The sequence below is a fragment of the Echiichthys vipera genome (genome assembly GCF_963691815.1).
Source record: "Echiichthys vipera genome assembly, chromosome: 14".
Classification (NCBI taxonomy): Eukaryota; Metazoa; Chordata; class Actinopteri; order Perciformes; family Trachinidae; genus Echiichthys; species Echiichthys vipera.
The window spans coordinates 28,359,183-28,372,427 of NC_139839.1; the positions used below are offsets into that span (position 1 = coordinate 28,359,183).

The following is a 13,245-nucleotide window of genomic DNA, read 5'->3' on the forward strand; positions in this document are numbered from 1 at the left end:
ACTGCAATGAGACAGTGTAATCTGATGCAAAGTGTGGCATTAGTGTGGGAGGCAAACTATTACAATTAACTATAATGAGGCAGAACAATCACTTCCTCCCAGCTACTGCCTACTGTGTAGTCTGCTCATCATCTCAGAAAGTTCTGTGACTAAACAATGCAGGATGTGTTTAAAAAACACAAGACTGTAAAAAAAAAGAAGATAAGATTGTAAAGCAGTACTAGATGTGGTCGAATCAACTGATTATTATCCTCAGTGTCTGTCAAAACACAAAACCCTCAATGATCCCACGATCCTAGCTGTGATTTTCCACTGTGGGTCCTGGTGCTGGAGATGGGTCCTAGCACTGGAGGGGACCCGAGACTGGAGCTCTCTGGCTGGAAACGATGGAAATGTCTTGTTTTGTGCAACCAACAGTCCAAAATACAAAGATATTTAATTTACAATATCAAAGACAAAAGCAGTACGTTCTCAGATTTGAGAGGTTAGAAGCAGGGAGTTTTAATTTTGAGTTACTGAAATTACTTGAGTATTCATTTCTTATCAAAGTTGTCGCTGATTAATTCTCTGTTGATTAACTAATTGATGAATGAACTTTTCAGTTCCTCTGGAGTCATAAGCATTTTAGAGAGGCCTTATGGTACCCAGGTCACAGGTGACTGCTGATATACAAGTATGTAGGGTACAGAACACATGGAACTATACAACCACTTATTTTAGTCTACATAACACATTCACATGTACAGTATATTAGAAAGAGTACAAAAAGTCTGTGTTGGTTTGGGCAAATGTAGGCCTTACTCAGCTTCATTCGAGAGGCCAATAACTGCTACTGTGTGTGTGGACTATATGTGATGTTTAAAGTTGAACCAATACAGCTGGTCTCCAAATGGATTCTGAATGAGAAATCCAGGAATAAAAAGCAACGTCTGTAACTGAAGAGCATGTAGCCTCTAGATACCACCCTGATCTTTGAGCTCCATTGTATTTTACTCTCAGATCAGTCTGGTAACGTGTGGCAGAGAAAATTTGGAGAAGTTTGCCAAGAAACCAAACCAATCAGCTTTTATTTTGAGGCGGATTTAAGTGTGACGCTACAAGAAGAGACTGTTCAGTGTTAACAACATGGAGGCTTCCATGGATGAGATGAGTGCAGCTATGGAGCAAGCCGCTTACTAACTCTTTTTTCTCTGGATCCTCCTGTTGAATATGGACCGGGCTCCTGAAATTGGGCCTCTGATCCGTAAATTCACGTTACACAAACGGAAAATATTGAGACAATGAGAATCATGCAAATCAATCCATCTGGCGGAGTCAGGTTAGAAGAGCATAACATAAACAGGAAATTGATGCATGAAATGAAACTGGTATCACAGACACGCTACACCTTCATCATTAGAGATAAACGTCAAGACTGGAAAAATCACTAAATAACTAACTAACTAATAACTAAATAAACTAACTAACTAATAACTAAATAAAAGAATCTAGGCCAGTTTGACTATTACACTAAGGTTTAAGAAGGGTCAACCATTTTAAATGAAGATACTGCATTTTTACGGTGTAACAGGTAGGCAGCTTGTTTTTTGAGTTATGAAAGGCTGTCAATAAATGATCCATGAATATAATATAATAATAATACTAATACTACTAATAATAATAATAATATAATATAATGTAATCTCAATCCTTTTGGACTGTTTTCCAACATGGCTGTGTGTCTTATATCTATAAAATCCGGCTGAGGTAGCTCTTGTTCACTCACCGATAAGATCTGGTCGCCTCTCCTCAGCTCTCCACTCAGGTCAGCGGGCCCTCCTGCCAGGATGAAGGAGACAAAGATGCCCTCGCCGTCTTCACCACCCACAATGTTGAAGCCCAGGCCTGTGGAGCCTTTGTGCAGAACCACCTTCCTGGGTTCCCTGTACAGACAATTCAGATAGTACATCAGGTCAGGGGAGTCGCTGGGTTTCAGCATTTTCAGCTCGGGCAGCGGAGGACAGAGTTGGACAACAATCACACGGTACGTCGACAAAAGCCTCAGTGATGCTTTGCTCAGGCAACACAGCTCAAAGACTGCTGGAGCTCCACAGGGGGATGGTGCTCTACTTAGGATCACTTGTCCCCAATTCAGTTCTGACGGAAAAGGAACCTTGTCACATGCTTACAGGCACTGGCCTTGCTATCTCTCTGTCTGTCTTTCTCTGTCTCACACACATGCACACACACACACTAGGATCATAGGATCCATGCACAGGATGGCACGAGCTTCTATAGAGTTGAAGTAGCATTTTCATGGTACTGACTCAAATCTACATACTTTAGTCTACAGACTTTGATTTGATGCAGATTTGGTTCAAGGCAGCCATATGAAAACAGATCCGTATCCAGTATGCGTGTGCACGCGCACAGCGCGTACACACACCCACACACACCCATACACACACACACACACACACACACACACACACACACACACACACACACACACACACACACACACACACACACACACACACACACACACACACACACACACACACACACACACACACACACACACACACAAGAACAATAATGATAATTAGCAAACGAAACAACACTGAAATCTAACTATTTAACATTTTGCTGTTTTGCCAAGTCCAGTCCAATGTCACCATGAATGTACCATGAATGTAAGCAGCATACTGTCATCTGCTGGTGAATGTATAAACTACAGGAATATGAAGAAGCATAGCCGCACCATTGGGCAGTGTAGGTGCTGAGTGATTGCTTATTTTGTCCCTCTTTTTCTTAGGAGGTATCAATAATGGGTCCTTACTGTCAGCAAAGCCTGTTCCAAGCCAGTCTTCACCATCATTTGAATATAAAAAAACACTTGCTTGTCTTGACCTACTTTGAAATAAATCAATAGAACAAGGCAGGCGTATTTAACAATTTAATTTTATTTATATTTATATAGTTTATATATTGTATATAAATACTATATTATATATACAGTTTGTTCATTGCATTTCACATTTTCATCTCCTGTTTTTCTATTTCTTTGCACTATTCATTTTTTGTATCATTTATTGTATATATTTTGTACTATTGGGTGGGGCGACACGGTAGTGTGGTGGTCAGCACTGTCGCCTCACAGCAAGAGGGTTCCTGGTTTGAATTCTGGCTGGGGCCCTTGTGTGGAGTTTTCATGTTCTCCCTGTGTCTGCATGGGTTTTCTCCGGGTTCTCCTGTTTCCTCCCACAATCCAAAAGACATGCAGGTGTTAGCCATTCACACCTACAGGCAATTTTATAGGCATCAATGAACCTGTCTGTCTCTGTTTGTCTCTATGTGCCCTGCGACAGACTGGCGTCCTGTCCAGGGTGTACCCCGCCTCACACCCAATGTCAGCTGGGATCGGCTCCAACCACCCCGACAGGGACAAGCGGTTGAAGATGAATGAATGAATGCACAGTCGGTCAGAGAGAAATGTATTTTCTATTCCTCTGCTTTATTGTCAATTCTGCATGAACATATTGCAGAATTGACAATAAAGCTGATTTTGACAGTCCTCCCCATATTTTGGGGAAATGTAATATATAAAATATAGAAAGTATCCCTTTTTGAAATGAAAATAAAACTTGGAGCTGCAGCCTAATAGCTTTAAAAGAGAATATATATATATATATATATATATATATATATATATAATTCCATGCACGTATAAAGTCCATGTCAATGTCCATGTCCTGTCATCCTCTTTTGTTTTTTTCCTAAGCCATTTACAGCAATCAACCAGTCAATCAATCAGCAACCACTACATAAACTAAACTAAAATAAGCTCGGATCTAAAATAAATATTTTTGCGAAATAATGAATCCAATAATGAATTGGTCAACGCAGAACTAAAAACTCTATTTTCCTCAGATCATTTTCTTTTCTTGGATTTATTTCACCGTTGGCACGGGTCAGAAAGTCAACATTAGCGGCCTGCAGGGAACGGCGCTGGGCCTGTTTTGGTTAAAGAAATATTACAACATTTTTTATCTCACTGTCACAGTAACAACTTTAATTCCAACATAACAGGTGTTCCCTTTAAAAGACTCAGAAAAAAATAAATAAATATAATGTTTGTCCATGTTATTTTTGGGGAAGATACAGGGAGCCACTGAACAATGTGGCCCGAGGGCTGCGGGTTGTCGACCTCTGGTATAACAGATGGTTTTAACTTGACTAAAAAAGCCAATAGTATGTACGACACATAATGTGTTATGCTAAACTGTAACATATTTAAGTGTCTATGACAGCACCAAATCTTGAAAATGGTCAGAATTAAAATCAGCCTCCAACGAAAGGCTGGTATGTTCAGGCATTCCTCATTTAGCACACTATTTTTTGCCATTTGCTGAAAGCTGCTGTGGAACAGATAAAGGAATCATTAGCACATGGGAGAAGCTGGCCTCAGGCCTTTCTGCCAGAAAGCCTTTAGGTAAGGAAGGTAAGTTTAGGAAGAGATAGTGGTTTGGGTTAAAGTAAAGCAAAGCCTGTCGGAACTATCAACTGGAACGACCCCCGACTCGGAAAGTCGGACGATCCACACAACCCCCGAGTTGACATTTAAAGATGGCTGCCCCTGTTATAAACAGTAATGGCTATTGTAATAATCCTTTTATTAACAGCCATATACATAGTATTGTTAGATGTATGTATATGGAAATGCTGTCATAGTGTAATTTACATGTTTTATGTGTATATGCAAACTACAAAGCAGGCTGTGCTAACAACGGCTATGTTTATGTTTTTTCAGTGACCTGTTATTGCGGAGAAGGGTTTTAAATAGTAGCCTACCTATGACCTCTGGATTATGGATGCACAAATTATTAAATTTCTGAATGTTTGTTTTTTTTAACTGATGGTTAAAACGGCAATCAGTGAACAAGCCTTAACAGGCGTCTGTTAGCTGTTGGCTACTTTTTTCCGATTTTGTAAGTGAAACGCTGTTAACTTAGGTGTGACGTCATTCCCAGCTCTGACTTCTGACATCCGAGTTAAATGGAACCCCCCAATAGTCTATGATCGTTCATTAAAAAAAAAAACTGTCAGTGACTGGACTCTTGCTGTTTGTATTATAGTTAACACTAAATTGACCCCCTACAATAAAACAGCAGTTAACTTTGGCGTCTCAGCTTCATCTTGTTCCTGACATTTTCATAGTCAGGAAAAAAAAAAAAAAAAAAATCTGTGTACTGCATCTGCAGAGACAGCTGTTGTATAAAGCCCTAGATGTCCATCTGAGGTACAGAACAAGGATCCAGTTCAAACTGGATAACATCAGGGTGAAGTCCCTGGGTTTAATCAGATACTCTCATGTTAGCTGTTAGAAGCACAACAGTGCACAAAAATATTAGTCACTAACTGGACTTATAATTTCAATTAATTTAGCAGAGTTATTCTCTCTCTCTCTCTCTCTCTCTCTCTCTCTCTCTCTCTCTCTCTCTCTCTCTCTCACACAATCACTCACACACACACACACACACACACACACACACACACACACACACACACACACACACACACACACACACACACTCACACACACACACACACACACACGGTGCGTGTTGCTTGTGTTAACATATAGTTGTACCAGTAGTTAAAAGTTTCAATTATCTTGGCATTGATGTCTTTCCTTCTACGTCCTCCATTGCAATGCCCAATTTTCAAAGTATAAATAATAATTTAGAAAAAGATTCGGAACGCTGGTCCAATCTCCCAAACTCAATAGTTAAATTGGATGTACTCCCTCATGTTAACTTTTACTCTTCTATGATACCTCTTGCTCCTCCAGTGTGATACTGGGAAAAACTTCACTTGTTAATCTCTTGTTAATTTATATGGAAAGAACAGAGGCCTCGCTTAAAACTGACATCTCTTCAAAGAGACAAGGCCCATAGAGGGCTGGGCTTGCCAAATTTGAAGGTGTACTTCTGGTCCTATGTATTACGGCCTCTCTCTTCATGGTAAAATCCAAATCCAAATCCTCAGCCTCTTGGAGACCAACAAATAAAGTAAAATTAATATAAAATAACAATTATGTTAGAAATGTGTGAGAGTAATTAAAAGCAAATCATAAAATAAGTTTTGAGCTGTTTCTTAAAGCTATCAACAGAAGTCGATTGTCTGATGATTTGTGGTGGGAGTTTGGTGCATAACAACTGAAAGCTATGTCCCCAAACTGTTTCTAAATCCTTTTTGGTACCCTGAACAGTGAGTACCATATGACCAAAGGGAATGATTTGGTATATACTCAGACAAGCAGTCAGAGAAAACTATGATGTAATATTATAGGTTAAGATAAGACTTTTTTCTCCCTGAGGGTATATTAACAAGCTACCCAGCCAAGCAGTGGCATGCTAAACTGCTCTCTAGGAGCAAAAACGTGTGCTAAAGTGCCCTCATGGAAGTGAAAATGCATGCTAAAGATCCCTCTAGGAGCCAAAGCGTGTGCTAAGTGCCCTCTAGGAGCCAAAACGTGTGCTAAAGTTTATTATAAAAATATAATTAACATTCTGGAAGAGACCATTCTTTTCTTCTTCTTCTTTTACCTAATTCAAATTGTAATGACTTTTACTTGTAACAGAGTATTCATACAGTGTGGTATTGCTACTTTTACTAAAGTAAAACATATGAGTACTTCTTCCACTCCTGGATAAAAGTGGCAGGTGATCAGGCTACAAGGGTGCTGCTTAATCAGAGCCCTGAAGAGTGAGAGGAAAGTGGAGGGAAGATAGGCATGCTAGCTTGAGAAAACAACACTAAGAGGTGGTGGGAGCCAGGAGGGAGAAAGCAACGAGTGCATGAGAGAAAAGTAGGTGGTTATCAAAGACAATATGGTAACATGGCATGCCATTTAAATATTTGGATGGGACATAGTGGCGGAGTGTAGAGAGGCAGTGATGGTGGCGGTGGAAAGTACCTGGTGAAGTCCGAGTCAGGGAACAGGCTTAAGTGATATGGGAGGGGGGCGGAGTGGAGGAGGCTTTTGTCGCACTCCACTGGGGAATAGTGTCGGGGTGAGGGTGCTTTGTCACATAGTTTGTTCACAGTGCTGTAAACTGGCTCAGGAGGCCTATAGTGGAGTGAGAGACAAGAGCAGAGATTAGTGTGCAGAGACGGGGGCAGGGATGAAGGGTCTGAGATAAACAAAAGCGGCGTTTCCATCAAACGCTTTCGGTATAGTAGCTTTAGAAACATGCCCAACCCGTACGGATATGTACCTAAACACTAGATCTGTTTTGTATTTCCACCGCAGATGGTGCTCTCTAAGGTAGGCGGTGTTTCTACCAGATGGGAACCACGTAAGTAGTGTGTTGTTTTCAGTTTCTTGGACGTAAGATGGGAGCTGTGGACATCCATGCCCTCAGAAAGGAGCTCACTGCTCCATCCAACTCTCACTGTATTTTCCTTTTTCAATGGTGACACAGAGGAACGTCTGCATCAATCAATGAAAACACAGGAGAGAAAGGAGCGGTTCTATTGGTACCATCAACAACTTTGGACAAGGGAAACACAAAAATAACCGTCCTAATGTGTAACGAACTGAACTGAACCGGACTGCTTGGTGGAAACACAGCTTAAGATGAAAGATAGGAAGAATAACAGAAATTAAGCAGTATGAGCTGTAGTACAGAGTAGGAGCAAGTACTGGTCTATGGTGTAATGGTATATGGTTCTTACTGGTCAAACACTAAAGTCAGAGAGCATGCTTTACATCTTCAAAAGAAAAGGCAGTTGAGCGAACTCATCTCCTGTCACAATCACCAACATGGAGTAAACACCCAGTTATACTAATATGGCTACTATTAACTATGATCTTCACTATCCACTACTCTGTCTGAATATTTACTGATTAATCATTTAGTCTATAGTATATCAGAAATGACTGTCTTCAAATAGCTATTTTTGTCTGACAACCAGTCTAAAATATGAAAAGGAGCGAGAAACGCTGAACACCCTGACATTTGAGAAGCTAGCAGTCTTTGTTTGATAAATTACTTTAATTGTTTCATTTTCTGACACTGATGAACCAATTAATCAACAACTGTAATTGTTTTTTCAGCAATGGCTGACATTATTATTATTATTATTATTATTATTATTATTGTTAATGCTTATTATCAACATGCCGCACGTGGTATTGGTATTCAAATTAGTTGATATCTAAAAGCTTTAAGGGGACCTGTCATACTCTTTTTCAGGTTTCAGCTTCTTAAGGTTGTATTTTGTGTTTCTACTAGAACATGTTTAGATGCTTTAATGTTCAAAAACACTTCTGGGTCTCTACTCTGATGTCCATAGCTGTTGTGCTGCTATGCCAGCGGAGTATATATATATATATATATAAACTTTCTATCACGAAAAATCATCAATAAAGGGGAGTGGTGATCTAAAGATCTTTGACTTGTACTTTGAGTTATTAGTTTAGCTCATGGCTGCTGCTCCTGTATTCACCGTCTGTCTGAGACCCTCTGTTGGAGTGTTTCTGGGTCTCTACTCTGTTACAAAGTATAAACTTCTTATTGTGAAAAATCACCAATAAAGGGGAGTGGTAATCTAAAGATTAGAGTAGCGAGCGTTTGACCGGAGGTTCGCTGGTTCTATTCCCTGGGACCGGCAAGATAAATCTGGGTGGGGAAGTGAATGAGTACTCATTACCACCACTGAGGTGCCCTTGAGCAAGGCACCTTAACCCCAACCACTCCAGTGGAGCTGCTCAGTGGCCAGCAGTGCAGACTGTGATTGTACTGGGCAATTGTCAGCTGTGAATGTGTGACTGTGATCAGGACGTTCTCAGTTTTCACTCCCTGAATAAAAAAAAAGCCTTCTAAACCCAACACTACAAAACAATCTGAAATTGGGGTGAAATGAACTGTATATATACAGTCTATAGCATAGAATGTATATAAAGAGATCTAGCACGGACTGATGTCACTTCGAGCCATGTAGAAAAAACTGTTACAGTGTTCAGTCTGAAATCTGAGGTGTTTAGACAAAGGGATTGCTTCTACATACGGTTTCCTCATTATTTTAAGCTTTTACCACACTTAATAAAAACATCTGACATTCTTACATTAATTATATATACACCAGAAAATAAGGAAAAACATAATAGGTCCCCTGTAAATGATTTACAGTTTTTAAAAAAAATTCTCTTACGTATGCAGCAAGTGGATCCAAGTATTTTGGTTTGGCAAGGAAGTTTATCGTCATACTATGGATTATCAAACTCCCTATGATTACTTACTATATATGAAACAAAGAGTCATAAGTTCTATGAACTGACTTACTGTACACATCAATTAACATCTAAAGTTTGTTAACGTTAGCCCCCATAAGCTACTGGTCACGCAAGCCCAAGTAGGATTGTAGGAGCAAAAACCCAGAGTGTATGGGATTGTTTTATTCCTTCTAATATCATATTCTCACTACAATGAGTAAGCATGTCACTGATGGCCAACAGGTAAAACTCTGTTTTGTACAACATAAGCATGCAAGCTAACACAAAAAAATCCCTATTCACAGTTTTTTTTGATTGAAAGGTTATCTCCGAGGAGAGATTCAGGCAGAAATCTTTACCAGTATAAAATTGATTCTTAATGAAAAGTGGTTCGTGCTAAAAAAAAAAAAATGGCTTGATGTAATTTATATTTCCAAGGATGCCTTCAACATAAAAAACATGCAGATGAACATGAACGGGCATGCATTGGGTGACTGAGCATGCTCAATATCTCACCTCAACTGGAAGTGCTGGGAATCAAACCTGGGACCCTCGTCATCTAGCGAGGGATTTCTAATAGGATGGAAAAAGTGAACTTTTCATAACCAACAATTGATGATCATCTTTTATCATAAAATGCTGTAATTTTGCTATCTAAATTCACAGTTGATTTTTTCATACATTAAGACACTAATAAAAGACACTCATGCTACACAGAACAAAACAAGACAGCTGAAAACAGAAAAAAACATGTCCTTGAAAGTATTGAAGTCAATGTCCGTTTCAGGAATCCATTAACCACATCATCACTAAACATCAGAGTGTGTTAGCTCACAAACAGTATGCCTGCATGGAGACACAGTTATAATCTACTGCAGACACTGCACAGCCATACCACTGGTTAAACATTCACTGAACACTCAGTGTGTGCACGTGTGCTGTTTGTGAACTGATGAGGATACACACCTGTTAACGTGTATATGTGCAGCACAGAATGTTTCTTTCATTGATGTATTGTGTGTGTGTGTGTGTGTGTAGATGTGAGGGTGGTAGATTAGAGTAGATGGACATACTGTAAATCTTGCCTACACACCATCTCATTTACACATTCACAGACACACACTCAGTGTTGCACGGACTAGACTTGTGTTGTCACTGTTTTGTCTTCCTTGAGCATACTGCAGCACATCACCTACACACTTCTATCTTTATCCAACCTTGTCCTCATGAGTTCTACCCCTGTGACTGACTGTTGTATGTTTGCATCCAGTTCAAGTATGAAAACATCTTCCACAAGATGGCAGACTGTGGCTGAAAAAGGAACTGTAAACCTAAATCGTTTTGCAATCATCATAATCAACCCAGTCTCACATCAAAATGGTCCACAGCGCAAAGCCAGAGCAAAGAACTGTTTTGAGTTTTCTGTTTTAAGTGCTGTTTTTTTCTTTCTTCCATATCCCGCACTGTGCTTCCCACAGGAGCCCAGTGTGGGGAGTAGGTTTTTATCCTCCTATCCTATGTTTAGGACGCTGCTTACAACATGTAGCCCGCACGCTGTTTGAATCATAGTGTATTTATAACATAAAAACACCGAAGTGTCCTTGCTAATGCAACAATATGATGAGTACATGTTAAGACCATCAATTTTCATTAATTTCCTCGATTTAAAGAAATAAAGGTTTGTTTGCAACTTTTGGATTAGTGGAAACAAAATTACCCATGATCCCCAGCTTAATATCTGTGTGTGGACCAACATAGCCATTACACATTTGGATGTGAGACTTAGTTGTCATAACAACAGCTACAATCAAACACACACTTCACCGGGACTAAAGTTCTTTGTCATTATGACAGATTTCCGTCAGTTGGAGAGACCATGTGTGAGATCAGTGTAGATGAAAATGTGATTGTCATGTTTATACCATTGCTATGTCAGTAGGTGGCAGAATGAGCTGCATATTCCCTTGAGACTGGACTTTGTCATGGATGTTAGTCAGTGGGTCAAATTCAAGGCCTGTCATCTCGACCTGGAGATGACGGGGCTCTTCGATCGACTGTACAAACAGATGGTTTAGGAACACACCGTGTTAACGTTAGCTTTGTTATGCTAATTAAATAGACCCACTTGCACCATGACTTGCAGTTCAGCCTGCTATCTATGACACATACACTAGATGCTAATCTGGAGCAGCTGGAGGATTCAGGCCGTGAGGTCGGTGTTTTAGTCTATGAGCATGTTACTGCGTTGAACATCAGTGTCAAGATCTGGCTCTGCCAGTGCCCTCCTCTCCTTTGTCTTGTGTGTGTTTGTCTCCCTCTGTCTGCGTTTCCCTGCATGTGCTTTCACCTGTCTGTCTGTAGGTCCGGTAGGCGTTCCCCAAAGCTGCTGCCTGTTTAGCTGATTACACCACCACCTTAAAGGCATGCAGCGACGGACCGTCGTCGACCCAACCTTGGTAAAACTATTCTCCCCGGTCTGGCATCCCCTTTCTCGTATTGATTTTCACACTCCCCGTTGTAAAGCTTACTAATCGTGTTTGTGTTCTGTTTTCTCTCCGTAGTTTCCCGTGTTCCCGTCCGTCTCCCGATCTCCCGTCGTCTCCCCGTTCTTGTATTTCCGTGTTTGTTTAGTTAGTCTTGTGTTTGATTATCTGTAGTGTTTTTTCCGTTTGTATTATTAAACGTTTAATTTGTAACTTTCTTTTTGTCCGTTTCTGCATTGACTCCACCCTTGTGTTATACCTGTACCGTTCATGACAATCAGTTTAAATCATGGATCATAAATGCTGCCTGCACTTCACTCCTGGAGCCGGTGTATCTCCACTAGAGACATGGGACTGCCTGCACTTGACTCCCTTGTTCTCAGCTAGAGACTGACCACCCGTGCCAGTCTCTACCCTCTAAAGATTCCTGCTTCCGCCCGTTTCCATTACAAAATAAAACGACTACCGTGCCCTCCTTGTCCCGAAAAATATCTCAACACTGATTTCCACCCTTGTTTATCTAGTAGCATGTTCTGTTAGCCTAGCTCCCGGGCGGTGGAGCTAATGTGGCTAATCCAGTATATGTCAGCCAGATGGGCGTATCTCCCTCCCACCAACGTCACATACATGCCTTTTTTGGTAAGAGGAAATGAGGAGGAGTCAAAGTCTGACAAGATGGAGACTCGTAGGCGAGTACGACTGGATCAAGTTAAGAGAACGGACCTCGACTGAGACGTTATGTCCGTCTATGGTCACGTTACGGGTGCCGTTGTGGCTCACGAAGCAGAAGTGCTGAAAGTCATGACACATCAATGACCATCAATGACACACACTGCCCTTTTTCCAGGTAGTAATATTATCAAACCTTTGTGAAACAACATAAAACACATGCAGAAATGTTGTACAACTGTATAATGTTCACTGGTTTTATGGTCGCAGTTTGAAATGTGACTGTAAATTGCCTGTCTAACCTGAGCTGTCTATAACCTGGATTATTCTTTTGGACACAATGAGCTACACGTGTACGTTTTGGAACCAACCAGCCCGTCTGAGCAGCGCCGCTCTGCTGTGGCATAAATCCAGAGTGCTGTCTATATTACTGGCTTCCCCGCCCTCTCTCGCTGTGGGGAGTGAGAGAGACTCAGTGATGTCAGCAACCCACCCGAACCTTCTTGAAAAACCGACCCCGTCCTGTTTACCACAATTTATGTGACTTCACCTTCATATCTGTACTAGTGTTATTACCACTCATAAAATGACTAGTAATATCTATACAATATGCTTTTGAGTACATAGTTTATTGGAGCACACACTTCTTTACTGTTTGCACAAAGTGCTTCATCAAGCTAGTCTCTTTATTTTGCTCTCACAATGCACCAGATTTGACTTCAAAACGATATCATACAAATGGACATTTGTGCAGAATATCTGTTCATATAGCCAACACTGAGTATAGTGCTGAGAAATGGTGGTAGAATCAGCTCTAAGGGCCAAGCATGG

At 40.6% G+C, this 13,245-nt stretch overlaps 1 protein-coding gene across 4 annotated transcripts in view; it reads right to left on the reverse strand.

Moving 5' to 3' along the window:
* dlg2 (discs, large homolog 2) overlaps positions 1-13,245 on the reverse strand; it is a gene marked incomplete at its 5' end in the record, with an annotated part of 390,565 nt that overhangs the window by 44,044 nt on the left and 333,276 nt on the right. For 2 of the 4 annotated variants that reach the window (XM_083926484.1, XM_083926485.1), the window contains 2 exons: positions 1,766-1,964; positions 6,962-7,114. In XM_083926484.1, coding sequence (XP_083782610.1) covers positions 1,766-1,964; positions 6,962-7,114 — 352 coding nt within the window. Of the gene's footprint in view, positions 1-1,765; positions 1,965-6,961; positions 7,115-9,778; positions 9,836-13,245 lie in introns of all 4 variants that reach the window. The other 2 variants (XM_083926482.1, XM_083926483.1) reach the window with 2 other exon arrangements.